Source organism: Acartia tonsa, chromosome 1 (genome assembly GCF_053477335.1).
Source record: "Acartia tonsa isolate MP-2025a chromosome 1, ASM5347733v1, whole genome shotgun sequence".
NCBI lineage: Eukaryota > Metazoa > Arthropoda > Copepoda > Calanoida > Acartiidae > Acartia > Acartia tonsa.
The window spans coordinates 4,494,207-4,512,280 of NC_137260.1; the positions used below are offsets into that span (position 1 = coordinate 4,494,207).

Genomic DNA, 18,074 nt, shown 5'->3' on the forward strand with positions numbered 1-18,074 from the left:
GGATGGGGACTGGTGACCTGCTGCAGTGGAAGACTTTACCCAGCACGGAGGGAGCAGGGTTGACCAGCAGCAGTGAGGCTGTCCCCCCACACTCCAAGACCAGATGCCGCTACTTTGTTGAACCACTGCACATGTCCCAGCCAAGTTCCCCCATGCTGCTGAAGATGGAGGCCCACCAGGATGCAGAGCTTCAACCAACCTGCATGCAACCAGTCTGCCACCCAGGTCCACCTGGAGGGAGATGCCCAGCCGTCACCCCAACTAGCTGCCGCCGCTGGGGCCGCGGCTACCCAGGAGTCTGTGTCTCAGATTGGGACCATAGTGGCCAGGATCAACGTGCTGGGAGGAGCGGCTGAACCCAACCAGGTTGGCCTGGACCTCAGCCTCAATCACAGGGGACCGGTGTCCGTAACCCCTGTCACCCCCAGCAAGAGCCGAGGGGCGCTACCCAGCGAGTCTGAGTCGATGTATGGGACGCCAACCGGCGTCGCCACCTGGAAGGAACGAGAGGTGCTTCCCTGCACCACCAAGCTGATGTCTGGGGCGACAACCGTCGCCGCCACCTGTGAAGACTGGGGGGTGCTATCCAGCGCCCCACGCTGGTGCCTGGGGCGACAACCGTCGCCGCCACCGAGAGACCTGGACCCCTGTGAAGACTGGGGGGTGCTATCCAGCGCCCCCACACTGGTGCCTGGGGCGACAACCGTCGCCGCCACCGAGATACCTGGACCCCGGAATGAGCCCGCAGCCCCAGAGGAAGGGGTGACACCCGTCACCCCCAGCCAGCCAGAGCCCCCAGCCAGCAGGGAGAGTCCAGCTGTCCCTCACCCTCAACTGCATCCAGCTGTCTACCTCCCTCAACCAAGCCAGGGTAATTGTATTGCACTGGTGTACCAGGAAGTTTGGGCTGGGCCAAACTTGCCTGCGCCCCCTGCATCTGCCCCAGGAGCCAGGATATCAGCCATCACCAGCCAAACTGAAGAAGCTTTGACCGCTGCCTGGGGAGTAACACAACTAGATGTGCCAAGTGCCGAGCCTAACCATAGAAGTAGAGGATCCCCAACAATTATGTCTACCCAAGATGGAGACAATGTGCCTGGACCCCTTCAGGCTAGGGGAGGAAATCCGGAGCCTTGTGCCTCCAGTCTACCAGCAGCAGTGGCCGTGGATGGGCCTGTCTCCCAGCCAACTAGAGCGGAGCCACCCTTGCAGATCCAAGACAGCCTCCGGCATAAGGGATGGACTGTTACCGTCCCCTACCCCGCAGGTCTGACTGCCATGCACCCCCCTGCCAATGTCCAGGATGAGCCTGAGGAAGGCAACGCTCCTACAGTATGGCAACCACCACCTGCCCGCGTTGACAGAGACCCTGGAAGCCGAATGAACCTGACCAGCCCCGAGGGCGAAGAAACTGCGCCTGCATCCAGTAGCCAGCCTGCCAGCAGCAAGGTGACCAACACGATGGAGACCACCAGCCCAGTGGAGAAACCTGAAGGGGTGTATACCAGGCGGCTGTTGGTCCAAGCCCCCTCATGTGCTGTGCCACCCCTGGAGGTTGCCAGGGTGGCCTCAGAGGTACACATCCAACGGCCAGAACATCCAACAGGACCAGCTACTCCAGCAGATACAGTAGATTCCGTTCGACCAGGGGAGGGCTGGAGTCCACCACCAGTCAGCAGCTGGTATCCTGGCGGACCCATTCCACAAGGACAACACACTGAAGGCCGCAACCACTGTCGGAAGTCTGGCGGTGCAGACAACCCCCTCCAGCCTTCCGAGGGGAGAGTTGTGGTATGCGGCAGCTTTGGACCATGCAGAAACCAAGACATTATAGTGATGCTACGCACCTAGCTAAATCCTGTTATCCTACAATTGCAAAGCCACCTGAAAATATGTCAGATAACGGTACTGATTTCATCTCTCAGTTGTCCTGCAAATGGAGGGAGGGGTGTTACCCCTCCCTCTCCCATCTTAAGCACCGGAACCTTCCCCTTCAACCACCAAGTTATCAGCACCACCTCAACCCTGAGGATAAAGGATCTAAACCTGCCCTCACCTAATATAATCACCCCAGACAGGGATAGCCATCTACCTAACCATTGCAATTATCTATGTTTTACTGTATGATTTATCTTTAACTATCTTTATTCCTAATCCATATGTATTTATATTATGGTTAACTGTATTCTTAATTCCCCCCACCCTTTCCAGGGATGGGGGACCATGATTGCCCAAACTGACTATTGTATATGTATTACAATGCTTTTATGTTATGATTATTTATTCCTATCCATTGTAGTTAATGTTTGTTGTATATAGCTTTAGTATCCTTTAAACCTTCAATAAAGTGACAACTGAAATAGATGTTGATTCTTGTCTAGTGAATGCTAGAGAAGCGTAGCTTCTCTATAGTAAGGTGTCCACGTCTGTTCACACTGCCGTAGTCTTTATTCGAACTCTGGTGTCTGCCATTTACCCTAGGCGGATACCACACTGCTACTCTATAATTACAATCTTCTTTAAAAGGACTGTTAATGTTTATGATAATTCATATTAGATTTCAGCAATGTGAAGCTGCTTTGTTTAGGAGTGAGGGGGTGTTTGAGCTAATACTATTCAGAATCAAATCTTTAGTGGTGAAGCTACTCTATAATTCACTTTTTCTGTGTGTTAGTTAGTCCGTAACACTAAGGGGAAAATGTAATTTTCTTAGGTCTTATTGGAGACAGCTGAAATATTCAGTGAAGATTCTTTTGACATTTATTCTTTACAATACCTTTTTGTCTGTCTGTTGGTCATGCTTCAAAAGACATATTACATATTCTCTCCTCTCATTTGTATTTGTTAAGAAAACTTAACATCTGCTCTCACTTTGTGCATTTGACCATTACAAGATTTTTTGTGCTTTGCTACTAATGGTTGTTGTCATAAATGTTTTATTTTGACAATGATCAAAGTATAACCCAATAAATTTTAGCATGTTAGTTTGTTTTGAAATTTTTGCAAGGGGGTACTTTCATGAATAAAAATATATCACAAATTCAGTTTGTCAAAAATATTAATAAGAAGAATGTTCATAAAAAAATAATACTAAAATTTTTGTTCTGATCCCACAATATAAGTTTCAAGTTAGTGTGAAACTGCATTTTGATACTCCGTGCATCATTTTACCCACAAACCTGTCGCATAACTCTTTTTTTAATTTGAATCCCAAAAAAGCTTGGGTGTCTTTGATTTTTATCCTTATATAACAGTAACATGATATCTATTTATCTATTTGTCTCAAAGGATCTCGCTAACTGCTAGACAGATATGGTTTTTCTTTACATTAAAGCTTTTTATACATATGTCCTGGCCATGTTTATAACTATTTTGGGAAAGGGTACCTCCACAATATAAAAATTGCTCCTAACAAAAAATAACCCTCTAAAATTTTTGAAAAACTATGATCTTAAGTGTAGTTGCGACTCTCCACCCCCCCCCCCCCCTCCCTCCCCTTCCTATCCCCAAGTGTCCCTAGAGGATTTAAGGGTACGTAGCCGCTAGTCCTTATATGGAAATAACGGGATGTATGTATATCTGTCTCTAGCAAAGGAACAATTGTTATCCGCTGAACAGATGTGGTCCTTGTTTTTTTTTTGTAAAACTTAAATTAAAAAATAGAGGGGATTAAATTCTAGTGCCCATAATGATTGCTGGGGGCGTAGCGTTTTTAGCATGGCAAGCATCGTTTTAGAATTAAAAAGAAAATAAATGTTTCAGATAATAACAACCCAACAAATAATGTCTATAGCAATTTGATCAGCTGATTGGTTTTAATACTAGATGTTTTTTTAAGTAGCGCAGCTACTCTAAATCTAGGAAATAAATCTAATTTTGCTTAGAATTTACTTTTAGGTGTTTTAAACGTTGTAAATTGAAGATTTTATTTTGATAATTAACATTTTACAACAATACCCTCTATAAACTGTGAGGAAGTTTGATAAAATTACGTTTATTTTGCAAGCTTTTTTGAAAATACTTCATTATTTTTATAATTCTGACAAAATAGAATTTCTGTTTAAGTAAATAACATTGCCACAAAAAGGTTTAAGCAGTTATTGAAATATTTTATTACCATTCTTGCTAATTAAATAGTCGTTAACTATGTTTAATTTGCATTTTTTTTAAAGACAAGAAAAATATTCTACTTAAATGCTACTTTTATGAAGTTATCTTAAACCTTTTCCATAAGTTTGTTTTCTAAAAATATTTTATTTTCCATTGATTTTATTGATTATATAGGTTAAAAATATCAAAAGTATTTTTTAAAGGCTATGGATTAATTTTGATTAATTCCGATTTTTAATTTTTTAAATTTTTTTCAAATCTGAAAGAATATGCCTGTCTTTTTAAAGAATAGATTATATAAAAAAACTAAATTAAACATATTCAGGCTATCAAAAAGTTAAAAATATTTTTTTTTTACTATTAAATCGCTAATTTTTAAAATCATTAGATTTTAAGCTTATTTTGCATGGAAACACACTTTTTCAATCATTTCTTCTCAACAATGGATCTTAAATGATTATTACTGAAAACTTTTATGAAAATGTTATTAACCAAAACTCCAAATAAAGGAAATAATTGCCGTTTGCGAAAATGAGTGCAAAAAGTTGCCAATATCTCGTTAGAAGGGACTTAATGGATTTTAATTTTTACTGCTTACGACTTAGTGGACTATAAACTATTAGAAAAGTATCACTTCAAGGTGGAATTTTAAGGGTCAACTTTTTTTCTTTTAAAATTCGCAGTGCTATATAGATCTGACATGGATCTTGAAGCAATTAAGCAGGCCGTTTTGTACATGTTAAAAATTGGAAGATTTCATTAAATAAAAGTAATCGCAAATATACTTAGTAAATAAGGGACGGACGGTTGAACTCTAAACTCAATAAACCTTTAAAAGAAAACGTTTACATCTTTTGACGCATGACCGACAGACAGACGTACAAAACAATGCATAGGTCAGATGCGCATATGAGTGACAAAGGAATCTCCTTTTAAAATTTCAGCTGTCAATCTTTAATAGCAGCCGAGAGAAAAAAAATTCCCCTATAGCGTGACGGACTGCTGCTGGATGTAGAGACAATGTAAAGTATATAGTAGCCTTGCTACTAATAATTAAATGGTTTTCTCTTTAATAAACCATTGGAAAGGACTTTTAGTTATTTAATCAAAACAAAAGCAAAGTTCTGATGAATTTATTTGTTTAATTTATTTCGTACTAAATAGTACTTAAAAGTAAATAAATATTATTTAATAATAAAAAATGCACAATTTTATCTTTGCATTAATTTATTTTTTTTCTCTTTTTTGAATGATAAGAGCGAACTATAGCGATAATTGTTTATCTTTTTTTCTAATAATAAACCTTGAAATTAGAAAAAAAAGTACATAAAACGCTTTTATGTCAGATGTTCATTTGATAAACCTTTAATAAAATAGAATTTATGCCTTTTAAAGCATGTAATGTTTGGAATTCTCACCAGAATTTCAGATATGTATCTGTAGTAGCAGCCAAGAAAATTTATCCCTAAGCGTTACGGACGGACTGCCGAACGGACAGACAAAGTGAATTATAGAGTAGCTTCGCTACTAACAATTATGAACCGATTGATTTGATTTCAAAGAAGTATCATCAAGTTTTTGTGCAACTTGACATCACTTTAACTAAGATCTGGACTGTATTCAAAGGAGTAAGAAGGGGGTAGAAAATAGCATAAAACCACGCCAAGGCTTAAATATGAAAACATGAATATCCTGACTCCAGCTTAGGACCTATGTAAAGCTTCGGGAATAGTCCCTTTCGTAACATCGCCCCATATGGGGCAATTCATCGTATTTTTAAAATGGCTTTTTATAGGTTATTTTAGGTTAGGTTAGGTTATATTGGGTTAGGTGATTGCCCCACAGGGTTAGGTAATTGGCCCCGCAGGGTTAGAGACCCCGCAGGTGCTAGAAATAGGAGAAAAGCTACTGTGAAAAAAAGAATCGCCCCATAAGGTGTGATGTTACAAAAGGGACTATACCCAAAGCTTCTCTAAAAGTCAGTAGTTCAGTAGTTGTTGAAATCTTGAGTTACAGACAAAAAAAATTACTACTTTATATCGTCGCAGATGCTGGAACTTGGACAAAGTAGCTTCAGACAAAGTAGCTTCGGACAAAGAAGCGTAAGGAAATTTACTTAAGAAAAGTAGCTTCCTAAGAAAAATAGTCTCCAATAAGGCTGCAGCGCTCGGCCCCCTGGCCTGCTTAGCCGCGGGCGCTCGGCCCTCTAGCCTATAACCTAACCTAACCGAACCTATGTTAGCCTCAGAACATTTATTTAAGAAAAATATCATCAACTGATAATACATAGGTGGTTTAGAATTTCGTGGATTTTGCAAAAAGTGGTTGATAGCTACTTTGTCCGAAGCTACTTTGTCTGAAGCTACTTTGTCCGAAGCTACTTTGTCCAAGATCCGGCTGCTGGGCCCTCGCTTATCATAAAGAGATCTTAAAAAGAAAATTTTAGATCCTGTTTTTCAAATTGTTTTAATAACAAAAATCTCTTGAAGCATAAAATTAATAAATAAGTGCATTATCGTTTTTTATCCAATTATTTTTATTATTTATCTATTGATAAATCTTCAACTACCTAACATTTTATAACTTTATATATTTAACATTTATAATTATTTTCGTTATTTTAGCCAGCTACAAGTTTAACTTTATTAGAGTACATGATAATCTGGTGTAAGATCCAAGTAATAATAAATCCAGTAGTAACATCGGATCTAAAATTATCTTATTTAAAATATTTATCAAGTATCAATATTTTATTTATAGATTTACAATCCGACTGCGGCGGTTGAAGGAAACGCCGCAGCCCATCTCTATCCGCACCGTGCAACTTGACCCTTACCGGGTGCGGACGCTGCGGAAGCAGATTGACGGGGCCGCCTTCCGCATCTACGGTCACTGGGTGAAGAAGAATGACGGCCAGAATCGGGCGGCCATGTTTGAGCACAGTCCCAAGGAATGTTCATATCATAATAGCTTCATTTATCGCATCGTATTATAGACAGCTTTCCACGGATATTAAAATGATAAATTATAAGATTAAAATTATAAGATAAACTATACTGTAGGTAATTCATTTTGCAATTTTGTTTTAATATTCGTTGAAAATTGTTTGTAATTCGTTGATATACATGATTTTTTAATATGGTTGAGAACCGGTTCTAATCCAGCGGCTGTTAATCGGTTCGGAAGCCGTACTGGAGAAAGTTTTATAACAGTTTTCTTTGAGAAATATTTGAGTCAAAGAGATATAGGACATTAGATATTAGTGAAGTAGTATTAATAATGTCTTCTCTAGCATATTCGATATACTGACGGACCATGTAAGTTGTAGACTGTTTACTCTTTGGCTTCGCTACTTATAACTCTATGTATATGAACATTTTATCCGCCGTCAGGTTGATGTTGGCCACAAACCATCCCTAGAGAGTGAAATAAAGCGTGCCGTGTTTTTTCTTCACGCTGCCCAGCAATGCTAGTTGTTATCCTTGTTCTAGTTACATTCTTATAATATTATTAGATAATTTTTAAATTTCATAATAGATTAGTTAATTATTGCATCGTATTATAGACAGCTTTCCGAGGATAGTGGAATGTAAAATTATAGGATTAAAACTACCTGAGAGGCCGAAGGTTCAGGTTAACAAAACTGATAGGTAGTAATTTTATGATTTTTATTTTTAGATTCGTGGAAAATTGTCTGTAAAAGGATGCTTTATTATAGTTTTCAGTATAGCTGAGAAATAGTTGTAAGGATACTAATCGGTTTCTAAGCCATACTGAAAATATTTGTTGTATGCCAAAATAATCTAGTGAATTAAAACCCTGTAAACAAAATTAATAAAAGTAATCCTTTCGTTATAAAGGGAAGTGGCGATGTATTTAGAGATCCTGCTAAACCAGGGCTCGGCAGCCGCGCATAAGCCTCAAATCTAAACTAGCTTGTGTGCAAAAATATTTCGAAAAATGGATTGTCTGGTTAGAAACAGGTTTAGACATCCAGCTGATTTTCAAAGTTTAGTTATTTCGATTTCACTAAGGCTTACACTCGGCTGCCGAGCCCTGTGATAAACAAAGTGTTTAGTAAAAAATATGCTAAAAGTGATTGCTAGCTTATGGTATTATCCTCTTAAAAATATTTTTCTAAATTTTGAAAATTTTTAGTCCGACCCCCACTCCCCGACAAAACTATCAACTCTGGCCGCGGCGCTCGGCCCCCTAGCCTGCCTAGCCGCAGCGCTCGGCCCCCTTGCCTATAACCTAACCTAACCTAAATAGTTTTTCTCTGCCAGAGTCATCAAACATTTTGCCAAGTCAAAAAAATGACCAAAATGTACTAAACACTTAGTTTTACGAGAACTCTAAGTTTATTATCCCTCCCGCCATTTAAATGCTCTAAAATCCATCAAAAATGTACCTTTTATCTACAAAACACAATCAAAGTTCTATATCATGGTGCTACTCTAAATTTCTAGGTGCTATTTTCAGAGTAAAAAAACTATTTTCTTTGCTTATTTCTATATTCTAGAAAAATCCTTATACTAAAGTAACAGGATGTCTGTGTGTCTGTGTTTGTGTGTTTGTACCGAAGGATCTCGCTTACCGCTGAACCGATCGGGTTCTCCTTAACAGGGTAGCTTCTCATAAGGCCCGGGAAGGTTTATAACTATTTTGGGGGAGGGTACCACCACCCTATCAGGAGAAATCGCCCCTAGAAAAAAATTACCCCTCCCGAAAAAGAGACCCCAACGAAACATAAACCAATTATTTCTGTAATTAGATATTTAAAAAAAAAAAACATTCAAAGTGCCACTAGAGGTCTCTAGGGGCGTAACCGCTAGTATCTATAAAAAGAAAAATGTACATAGTGAAAAAAAACTATCAATTGATATTTTGTCAATTTTCAGACAAAAAAAAACAACAATTTACCTGACTTTTTTGCATGAATTCAATAGACAACATTTTCATTTCTTTCTTATCAACTCAATTATGAAATAAATAGATTTATTTCAGTATTTAATTTAGTTATTATTTAGTCAATTATATCTCTTAATAAGAGAATAAAATATGTTTGTTTCAGATATTATAACATAATGTAGGCTGAAGCTGAGTATTACAGAGAGAAAGAAGTTTTTAAATATTCAAGGAATCAAAAATTTTTCAACTTCATTTTATTCATAAGAATTTTATTTTTGTCTGATAAATAATTCAGACTTTTTAATAAAAAGGAGTTATAAGGGTTCACAAAACTAAAGAAGAGACCAAATATAAAGCAGTGTCTTTTAAGTCAGCCAATAGGCTCGTTATTATAAACACAGCCGAGACCCTATAAAACAACAAAAAGCTATTTGCTAGCGGACGAAAAGGGTCTTCACAACTTGGGTCAGGCATTATACATCTATACTTAAACATTCATAGTTCGAAGTTACAGCTAGACTGTTTCTGGAGTAACCGGTTCCTTCCACCACCTTGTTCTGTTTTTAAACTGCTATATTGTAAACTAGCGGCTACGCCCCTAGAGGCCTCTAGTGGCACTTTAATTCATTGTATGGTGTTTAAAAAAATAATACGATACCTTGCAATGTTGCGGAGACTCCCTCGCAACATTGAGTCTCTATCAAATTTCTACGATACTTTGCAATGTTACGTAGGAGTCTCGAGTTAAAAAAATCGATTTATTTTAATTTTTCTTAGGAGGGTGGTACCCTCCCCCAAAATAGTTATAAACCTTCCTGGGACCTATGAGAAGCTTCCCTGTTAAGGAGAACCCGATCGATACAGCGGTTAGCGAGATCCTTCGGTACAAACATACAAACACACAGACAAACATTCTGTTACTTTATTATAAGGATTTATTCTTATTTAAACAATTTTGCTTATTGTTGCTAAATTCAATGGAATTTCAATGAATTGTTTTATTTATTTGTCTGCAATTTTAATAGTAAAAATAGGGTCAATGTTATTACTCAATTGTTATCTGTTTTTATTGTCTTCTAGCGGCTTCTCTCCTAAAGGCCTCTAGGGGCTCTTGAAGGGGGTGGAGGTAAAGGATTCCACCCCCCCCCCCTAATTTCAATTATAGCCTTAAAATAAAAAGGTTTTGAAAAAACTTTTATGGGTCATTTTTTTCTAGGGGCGATTTCTCTTCGGGGTATATTGGTACCCTCCTCTAAAGTAGTTATAAAATTTCCTAGAACATATGAGAAGCTCCTCTGTAAAGGAGAACTCTATCGGTTCAACGGTTAAAAATCCTATGGTAAAGACAGACAGACATAGATACTTTTATATAATGATTGAAATATTATGATGTTATTAGATGAATGTAAAAGAAATAGCAATATTTCATGTGCTTCTGTGTGTCACATTTATAGGAAAATTATGCTTTTAGTAACTTTTTACACTTGCCTAAGAAAATTTGTTTAAATAGTTGCTTCGCACCTAGCCTCTAAGGCAAAGCTTAAGGAATATAGCCTAAAACCACCCAAAGACATAACTTCGCTGAAAACTTCAATTAATTGAGACCAGCAGTTTCCGGGATATCTAGCTTCAGGCATGATATGTTTTGACTTTACTGTGCTAAGGGACTTAACATCACTTGCTCTCGTTCTTGTATAGTCCCCTTTGATGAAATTCTATTTTAGCCCTAATTTTGTAATAGAAACACAATTGCAACATATTTTTTTAAGAACGCTTATGAGCTAGATGAAACATCTTTTGAAGAATTTTAGGGTTCTTTTGTATTAAGAGTTTTTTTTTGTAAAAACCATTAATTTATGATTAAAACAAAAGCATTGTTTTTCTAGTGTCTGGGTTGGCTGTTAATTTGATACAGTTTATACTGTATGTAGCACTTCGTCAAATAAATCCTCAACTATTTAGGAAAACAGTCAGTTTATGATTTATTGAGTGCTTGGCGTTTGCTAGTTATCTGAGTTTGTATCTTTGTTGTTTTCACACTAAGTAACCTTTTTGTTGAGCCTTGATAATCCACAGTTTTTAAATTTAAAACATGGTGATAGGATAGTTTTTCTTTTGTTTGGTCAGGTTAGGTTATATTGGGATCTGGGTAGCCCCCCATGGGAAAATATAACACCCCTATATATTTTCAAATATTTCAAAAATAGTGGGGTGTTGGGGTTAGTGCTCGATAGGCATAAGCACAAGAATTCTTCCAATTATTAAACAAACTTTACTTGGTAATAAAATCACCCAAAGTTTTAGAGCTAACAATAAAATAACTTAGTTATAAAATTTTGGGTACTAGTATAATTTACAGTCCAATGTCCTTTTCTTCCCTGGGTATGAAAGAAGTTGGTACTTGTTTGGGGAAGGGGGGGGGGGAAGATTCTTCTAATGATGAAACATTGACTTGTTATTAATGTACTCAGAAAATTAAATTACTACCTCGTGTACACCATCTATGGACAGCTGTTGTTCTTGATTGACTGGTGGGGACCAGCCACCCTCAACATCCACTGCGCGCCAGGTAGGACCTGCAGGACGGACAGGGTGACCGCCTTAACACAGGTTCATAGTTCAGCATTAAAATGTTTTGAAGCATTTCTGAAAGGGGTATCAAAAATATACTCTGACATATGTAGAGTCAAACTGCATACCCACATCAATTTTTATTTAATAGGATTTCAGATTTTAAGTTCTTTTATTCATTGGTTCCAAATGGCTAAATGTTTAATTTTTTTATGTGTCTCTCCTTTTTGAGTAAAATTCTTGCTTACAAAATCCTACCTAATAAAAATTGATAAGGGATATATTTTGTAATTTAACATTAAGTATGATTCTACAGGTGTCAGTATGTTTTTATATACTTCTTGCAAAAATGCATCAAAAACTTTGACAGTTTAAGGGATTGGAATTCAGCACCTGAATAAGAACTATTTGACCAAAAATGTTTCATCAGTATTTGAAAGTTCTTTTATAAATATTGATAATTTTTTTATTTACACAAAAAAATTTAACTGAATGATGAAAATAATCAAATACTTTTTACCAGATGCCATATTCCTCCAGATATAAAAACTTAAAGTTTTAAGTGGTTATTTTCTACTCATTGACACTTGGAGAATATTTTTAAATTCAATTATTTGTTTTTCTACTTATCAAAGTATTGAAAAAATTAATCTGGATGTCACTAAGGAGAAATTAACTTAAATCTTCAAAATCCTCTTTTTAATCTTCCTTAATCCTTTTTTAGTAAAATCCTTTTTTTTTTGTAGATTAAATAGATTCTATACCCAAACAAAATTTATTGAATTGGGTGTGTCATAACGTACGTTTCAACCATTAATTGTAATCTTCAAATGGGATAATTTAGTGTGTCATCATTGGGGATGTACAACAATTTATCGGGCTTTGTCTTATCTCTTTAGATCCCCCTATTGATTCGCACACCAAAACTTAAAGAATTGGTTTGGCTATAGAATCTAATGAACTTTAGTATTACATAAATTACCTTACCTTACCATTTTCCTTCCTCGTAGGAAGTTACAAGAGTAAACAAATTAAATAAGATGCAATTTTCCTATTAAAAGCGTAGCTACTCTTTAATAAATATATGTTTATATTTATTTTTATTGCAACTTTCATGTATTGTTTTCAAAACTACATTCTTCAATAATATTTTTACAATTAACTTATTTTATCAATGGGCATCAAACGGGAGGGGGTGGGTATCGCTATATTGGCCAGCTGGGCGATACATTGTATTAAGATATGCGAGAATCTTTCAGAAAATCTACGTCTCCAATGTTCATTATTTTTATTGCTGTCCAAAGGATCATTGGTTTTTTATTGATCTTTACTCTTGTAACTTTATACTTTATAAACCCCCTACCTTATTAAAACTACTCTAAAAAGCTGAGCTGGATCTTTAAATCATTTTAATGGTGATTTAAAGATTCAGCTCTGATTTCTCGTCTATAATGGTCAAAATTTAGAACATTTTTTCATTGTTTTTGGATGATTTTTAGTATTAGAAAAATATTAATAATCGTATTGTCAAACAGGAAAATCTATTTTAATAACACGAAAAACTTACAAAAAAATTTTACAAATACATGACATTTAGAAAAAATATGCTCTTTTCTTCAAAAATCTGCAAACAATTTCAACCAATGACATGCCTAGGATGAACCTCAACTGTTCTCCTATTGGCTGATTTATAGAGTATGTCTCTAGATTATCTCTATTCTATACAAAAACAATTTTAATTTACCTGTTAAAAATCATAATTGGTTTTGATTGTTAATTTTCACGTTTTATTAGAAACATGATTTTCTTTTCATTTTGATAAATTTTGTAAGATTTTAAATTAGATTTCAATAGATTTTATCTATTCAACGGTTATTGACTTTTTTGATAATTCATTAAAATGTAATTTTGACCATTATAGCTTGAAAAGAATTTGGCATCTGCAAAAAAAACTATTTTGTTTTAACTTTTTCATCAATCAAAAATAATAATTTTTAGGTGAAATATTTATAAATTTCCAGCAACATTTTAAAGCTTATTATTAAAAGGCGGAAAAAATGTAGGCAAAATAGTTTTCTTTATATGCCAACTTTTACCATGAATCCTTTTTTTATCTTCTCTTCCCCTGTAGATATTAAATCCTTTCCTTTTTGGGGAGTTTTACTTCAAAGTGCTTAGTTGAGCAAAGAACACCCACTCTTCCCCCATTAATTATTACTTTAGGTAAGGTTAGATTATATTAGGTACTAGAAGCTAGGAGGAGGGGTTCATTGCTCTACAGATGCTATTTGGAAAAGCACCCCTTTATTTGTTATTTATCTTAACTACATAGTCTTTTTGATTTTCTTAGTGTTTTTAAAGAATTTTAAATTTAACATAATTAGTCCTTATGTACATAAATAAATGAACAAAAGTTTTGAAAATTGGCTGATTATTTTTTAACAGAATGATTACCTAACATTTAAACCCATTTGTATTTCTTATTCCTTAAATTCTAATAAAGTATTGTTTTTGTGTAATTTAAGAAACCCTTTTTCCAGTATGGCTTCTGAACCGATTAAAATCCGCTGGATTAGAACCGGTTATCAGCCATACTGAAAAATAATGTATAGCATCATATTAAAGACATTTTTCACTATTATTAAAATAAAAATCATGAAATTAATACCAGTTTTGTTAGCTTGGTCCTTCGGCCTCTCGGGGCTATCAAAACTGGTTTTAATATTTAATTTTTTTATTTCAATATCCGCGGAAAGCTGCCTATAATATGATGCGATAATTATTATTTGTAAAAAATTTTGCTGCCAAATGAATAAAGTTCTTTCTGGTGTTCAGAATAAAGAAATGTGAATTTTCTTTAAAACACACAAAAACAAAACAAAACAAAACATAAACAAAATATACCTTTAACTATTATTTTTATCATGATTTTACCTAAATTAATCAAAGGGGACTATTCATGAAAAGAGACTGATCCACAACTAAAATTTTACAGAAAGGAAAGGGACAATGGACTGTTTATCACACTAGTCCCCAAAGTTTTATAATAACGTTTAATTTTCTTATTCGTTGCCTTAACAACTTTGGGGACTTTTATTGAAATTTGATTGATACATTAAGATGAGTGTAACTGTACAAATTCTCAATCACTAATTGTAATCTACAGAAGGGATAATTTTGTGTGTCATCATTGGAGATACACATCAATTTATCGGCCATTGTCTTATCCCTTTAGATCCCTGAATATTTGGGTCTCTTTCATGGTTAGCCCACTTTTAGTTTGCATGCATTAATGTTTTTGTTTTATTTAATTGTAGAATTTTATCTTCTATTTCAGAGCTGTATGGTATGTTCTTGTGTTTGACATTTAGACATTCTTACATTATTTTTATATTCCTGCTTCGGCTCATATTTGGTTAGGTATTTGTATCTTTTAATTATATCAAAAATATTTATCGCTTCGTATTATAGACAGCTTTCCGCGTATAGTAAAATAAAAAATTCAAGATTAAGACCAGATTTGTTAACCCCGAGATGTCAAATGACCGGGGTAATAAAATTGGTCTTAATTGTATGATTTTTAATTTAATATTCGCGGAAAATTGTCTGTAATTCGATGATGTATCTGATTTTTAAGTATGACTGAGAACCAGTTCTAATCCAGCGGATATTAATCGGTTTTGAAGCCATTCTTGAAAAATAATTATATTATATCTTGCAGTTAAGCCTCAATACAGCTTTTAAAAACTTGGCGCCTATAAACATAAAAAAGTGTCTTTCGAAGCAAAGTTGGTTTTAATCCGGTTTTTTTTAACCTTTTTTGATCCCTTTTTTGAACATTTACCATATTACATACCTAAATAATCTTACATAATAAACCCTTTACATAAAAAACTAATGGTATATGATTTTGGACACATATTAATTAATAAATATTAATACCTAAATAAGTTTTAAAAAAATAAATGGAATAAAAGAAATTAAGCTTATCCTATTTTAGAATAAGATCATAGACGTCCAAGCTTTTTTTTGGTGGGGGTATACATTTTTTAAGGGGGGGGGGTTATTCGTTTTTTGGGGGGGTAAAATGGGTTAAACCCCAATCTTTTGGCAGGGGTAAATTTAAAATACCCCCCCCAAAAAAAAATTTACACCCGGGGTAAAATCTTGGGGGGGGGGGGGGGGTAATTTAAATTTTATTTAATATTTAGTATTAAAAATGCGCGGTAAGCGCGCAAAAATTTTTTTTATTAGATTTTTTATTTTGGGGGGGGTATTTACACCCCCAAATTTGTTTGGGGAGGGTAAATACCCCCTCCTAAATGGTTGGGGGTTCCCACTGCACCCCCAAAATCGTTTGGGGGGGTATTTATCCCCCCCCCCAAACAAATCGCCCCATTACCCCCCCCCCCCCTTGGACGTCTATGCTAAAGATATAGAATTTGAATTCATTACTTCAATTTCATTAATTAAAGTAATTTTGCAAGGCATTACCCGATATTTCAGCAAATTAATTTGCAATTACATTAAGATATTTTGCAGGATAAATAGGTATAGTAGAAATATATTTTTGATTATTATTTATTATATAGCTTGGCCTTTTGTTTTCACCTATTATAGTGCTTTTGTAATTGTGAATCGCTTAAGTATTGATATTAGCCTTCTATTACATCATTAAAAGAACTAGGTATGTAGGTATACCTAATTCCTTTTTAATTGCCTTAATTTAATTTTCAACAAATCTTGCCTTTTCTATAAAAATTGATTTATCATTACTTGGATCTTACACCAGATTTTCATGATTTCTAATAAAGTGAAACTTGCAGCGGGCTAAAATAACGATTCCCCTTCACCTTTTTACCCCATTCCCTCCCTTCCTACTGGATGAACAATCTGAACAATTAGTAATGTTCATGTAAGCAACCTAAATTGACCAATTTTCCCCTGGCATAAGATCCAAGTATATATCACATCCATTACTATAAACAACAAATACAATTGAATGATGGTTAATTTTATTTTGTATTTATTAGATTTGTTGGATCGGTTTGCGACAGAGCATGCTGTCATCCTTATGAACCATCATTATGAGCTGGACTGGCTGTATGGATGGATGGTAGGAGATAGATCTGGTGTCCTAGGCAACTGTAGGTTAGTTATTTTTTGGTTGTATCTCCACTATATACATGAACTATCATTATTATGAACTGGACTGGCTGTATGGATGGATGGTAGGGGATAGATCCGGTGTCCTATGCAACTGTAGGTTAGTTATTTTTTGGTTGTATCTTCACTCTATACATGAACTATCATTATTATGAGCTGGATTGGCTGTATGTATGGATGGTAGAGCATAGATCTGGTGTACTAGGCAACTGTATGTATACATGAACTATCATCATTATGAGCTGGACTGGCTCTATGGATGGATGGTAGGGAATAGATCTGGTGTCCTAGGCAACTGTAGGTTAGTTATTTTTTGGTTGTATCTCCTCTATATACATGAACTATCATTATTATGAGCTGGACTTGGCTGTATGGATGGATGGTAGGGGATAGATCTGGTGTCCTAGGCAACTGTAGGTTAGTTATTTTTATGGTTGTATCTTCACTCTATACATGAACTATCATTATTATGAGCTGGACTGGCTGTATGGATGGATGGTAGGGGATAGATCTGGTGTCCTAGGCAACTGTAGGTTAGTTATTTTTACTTATTTTTGGTTTTATCTCCTATCTAAACATGAACCATTATTATGAGCTGGACTGGCTCTATGGATGGATGGTAGGAGATAGATCTGGTGTCCTACGCAACTGTGGGTTAGTTATTTTTTGGTTGTATCTCCACTGTATACATGAACTATCATTATTATGAGCTGGACTGGCTGTATGGATGGATGGTAGGGGATAGATCTGGTGTAGTAGGCAACTTTAGGTTAGTTATTTTTATTTTTATGGTTTTATCTCCTCTCTATACATGAACTATCATTATTATGAGCTGGACTGGCTGTATGGATGGTTGGTAGAATATAGATCCGGTGTCCTAGGCAACTGTAGGTTAATTATTTTTTGGTTTTTTCTCCTCTATATACATGAACTATCATTATTATGAAGTGGACTTGATCTATGAAAGAATGTACCCAAATTTTTTGAGCTACAGTGGTTATAAAACTTTGGGTTCCAGTTTAATTTACAGTCCAATGTTTTAGAGTATATGAAAAGAAAGTGCTGAAGTATATTCCAGTAGTACCCAAAGTTTTTGAGCTACCGTGGTTATAACACTTTGGGTACTAGTTTAATTTACTGTTAAATGTTTTAGAGTATATGGAAAGAAAGTGCTGAAGTATGTTCCAGTGGTGGGCTGGGCTTGGAATATGTCAGATGTCATTTTCCTCGACAGAAACTGGGAAAAGGTGAGTTTTGTCAGGGATCTAAAGGGATAAGACAATAGCCGATAAATTGATACACAACCACAATGATTA

At 35.6% G+C, this 18,074-nt stretch overlaps 2 protein-coding genes and 1 long non-coding RNA gene across 8 annotated transcripts in view; all 3 read left to right on the forward strand.

Annotated features, from left to right (window-relative positions):
* Positions 1-7,120, forward strand: part of PhKgamma (phosphorylase kinase gamma) — a 47,957-nt gene extending 40,837 nt beyond the window's left edge. Inside the window, exon 14 of the mRNA XM_080178664.1 lies at positions 6,871-7,120. Coding sequence (XP_080034790.1) covers positions 6,871-7,105 — 235 coding nt within the window. The 3' untranslated portion in view covers positions 7,106-7,120. The remainder of the gene's footprint in view (positions 1-6,870) is intronic.
* A 380-nt stretch (positions 7,121-7,500) lies between these two features.
* LOC145333879 (uncharacterized) lies at positions 7,501-9,185 on the forward strand. Its single transcript, XR_013884643.1, has 2 exons — positions 7,501-8,187; positions 8,453-9,185. It is a non-coding gene; the product is annotated as an uncharacterized LOC145333879 (long non-coding RNA).
* A 46-nt stretch (positions 9,186-9,231) lies between these two features.
* LOC145333572 (1-acyl-sn-glycerol-3-phosphate acyltransferase gamma-like) overlaps positions 9,232-18,074 on the forward strand; it is a 31,561-nt gene continuing 22,718 nt past the window's right edge. For 4 of the 6 annotated variants that reach the window (XR_013884574.1, XR_013884577.1, XM_080178919.1 and 1 more), the window contains exons 1-6: positions 9,232-9,248; positions 10,419-10,472; positions 10,905-10,981; positions 11,491-11,590; positions 16,626-16,743; positions 17,912-18,005. Coding sequence is in view for 4 of the 6 variants with exons in the window: in XM_080178919.1 (XP_080035045.1) it covers positions 10,421-10,472; positions 10,905-10,981; positions 11,491-11,590; positions 16,626-16,743; positions 17,912-18,005 (441 nt within the window). In the remaining 2 variants the exon portion in view is untranslated. Of the gene's footprint in view, positions 9,249-10,418; positions 10,473-10,904; positions 10,982-11,490; positions 11,591-16,625; positions 16,744-17,196; positions 17,292-17,554; positions 17,650-17,911; positions 18,006-18,074 lie in introns of those variants that run through there. The other 2 variants (XM_080178994.1, XM_080179069.1) reach the window with 2 other exon arrangements.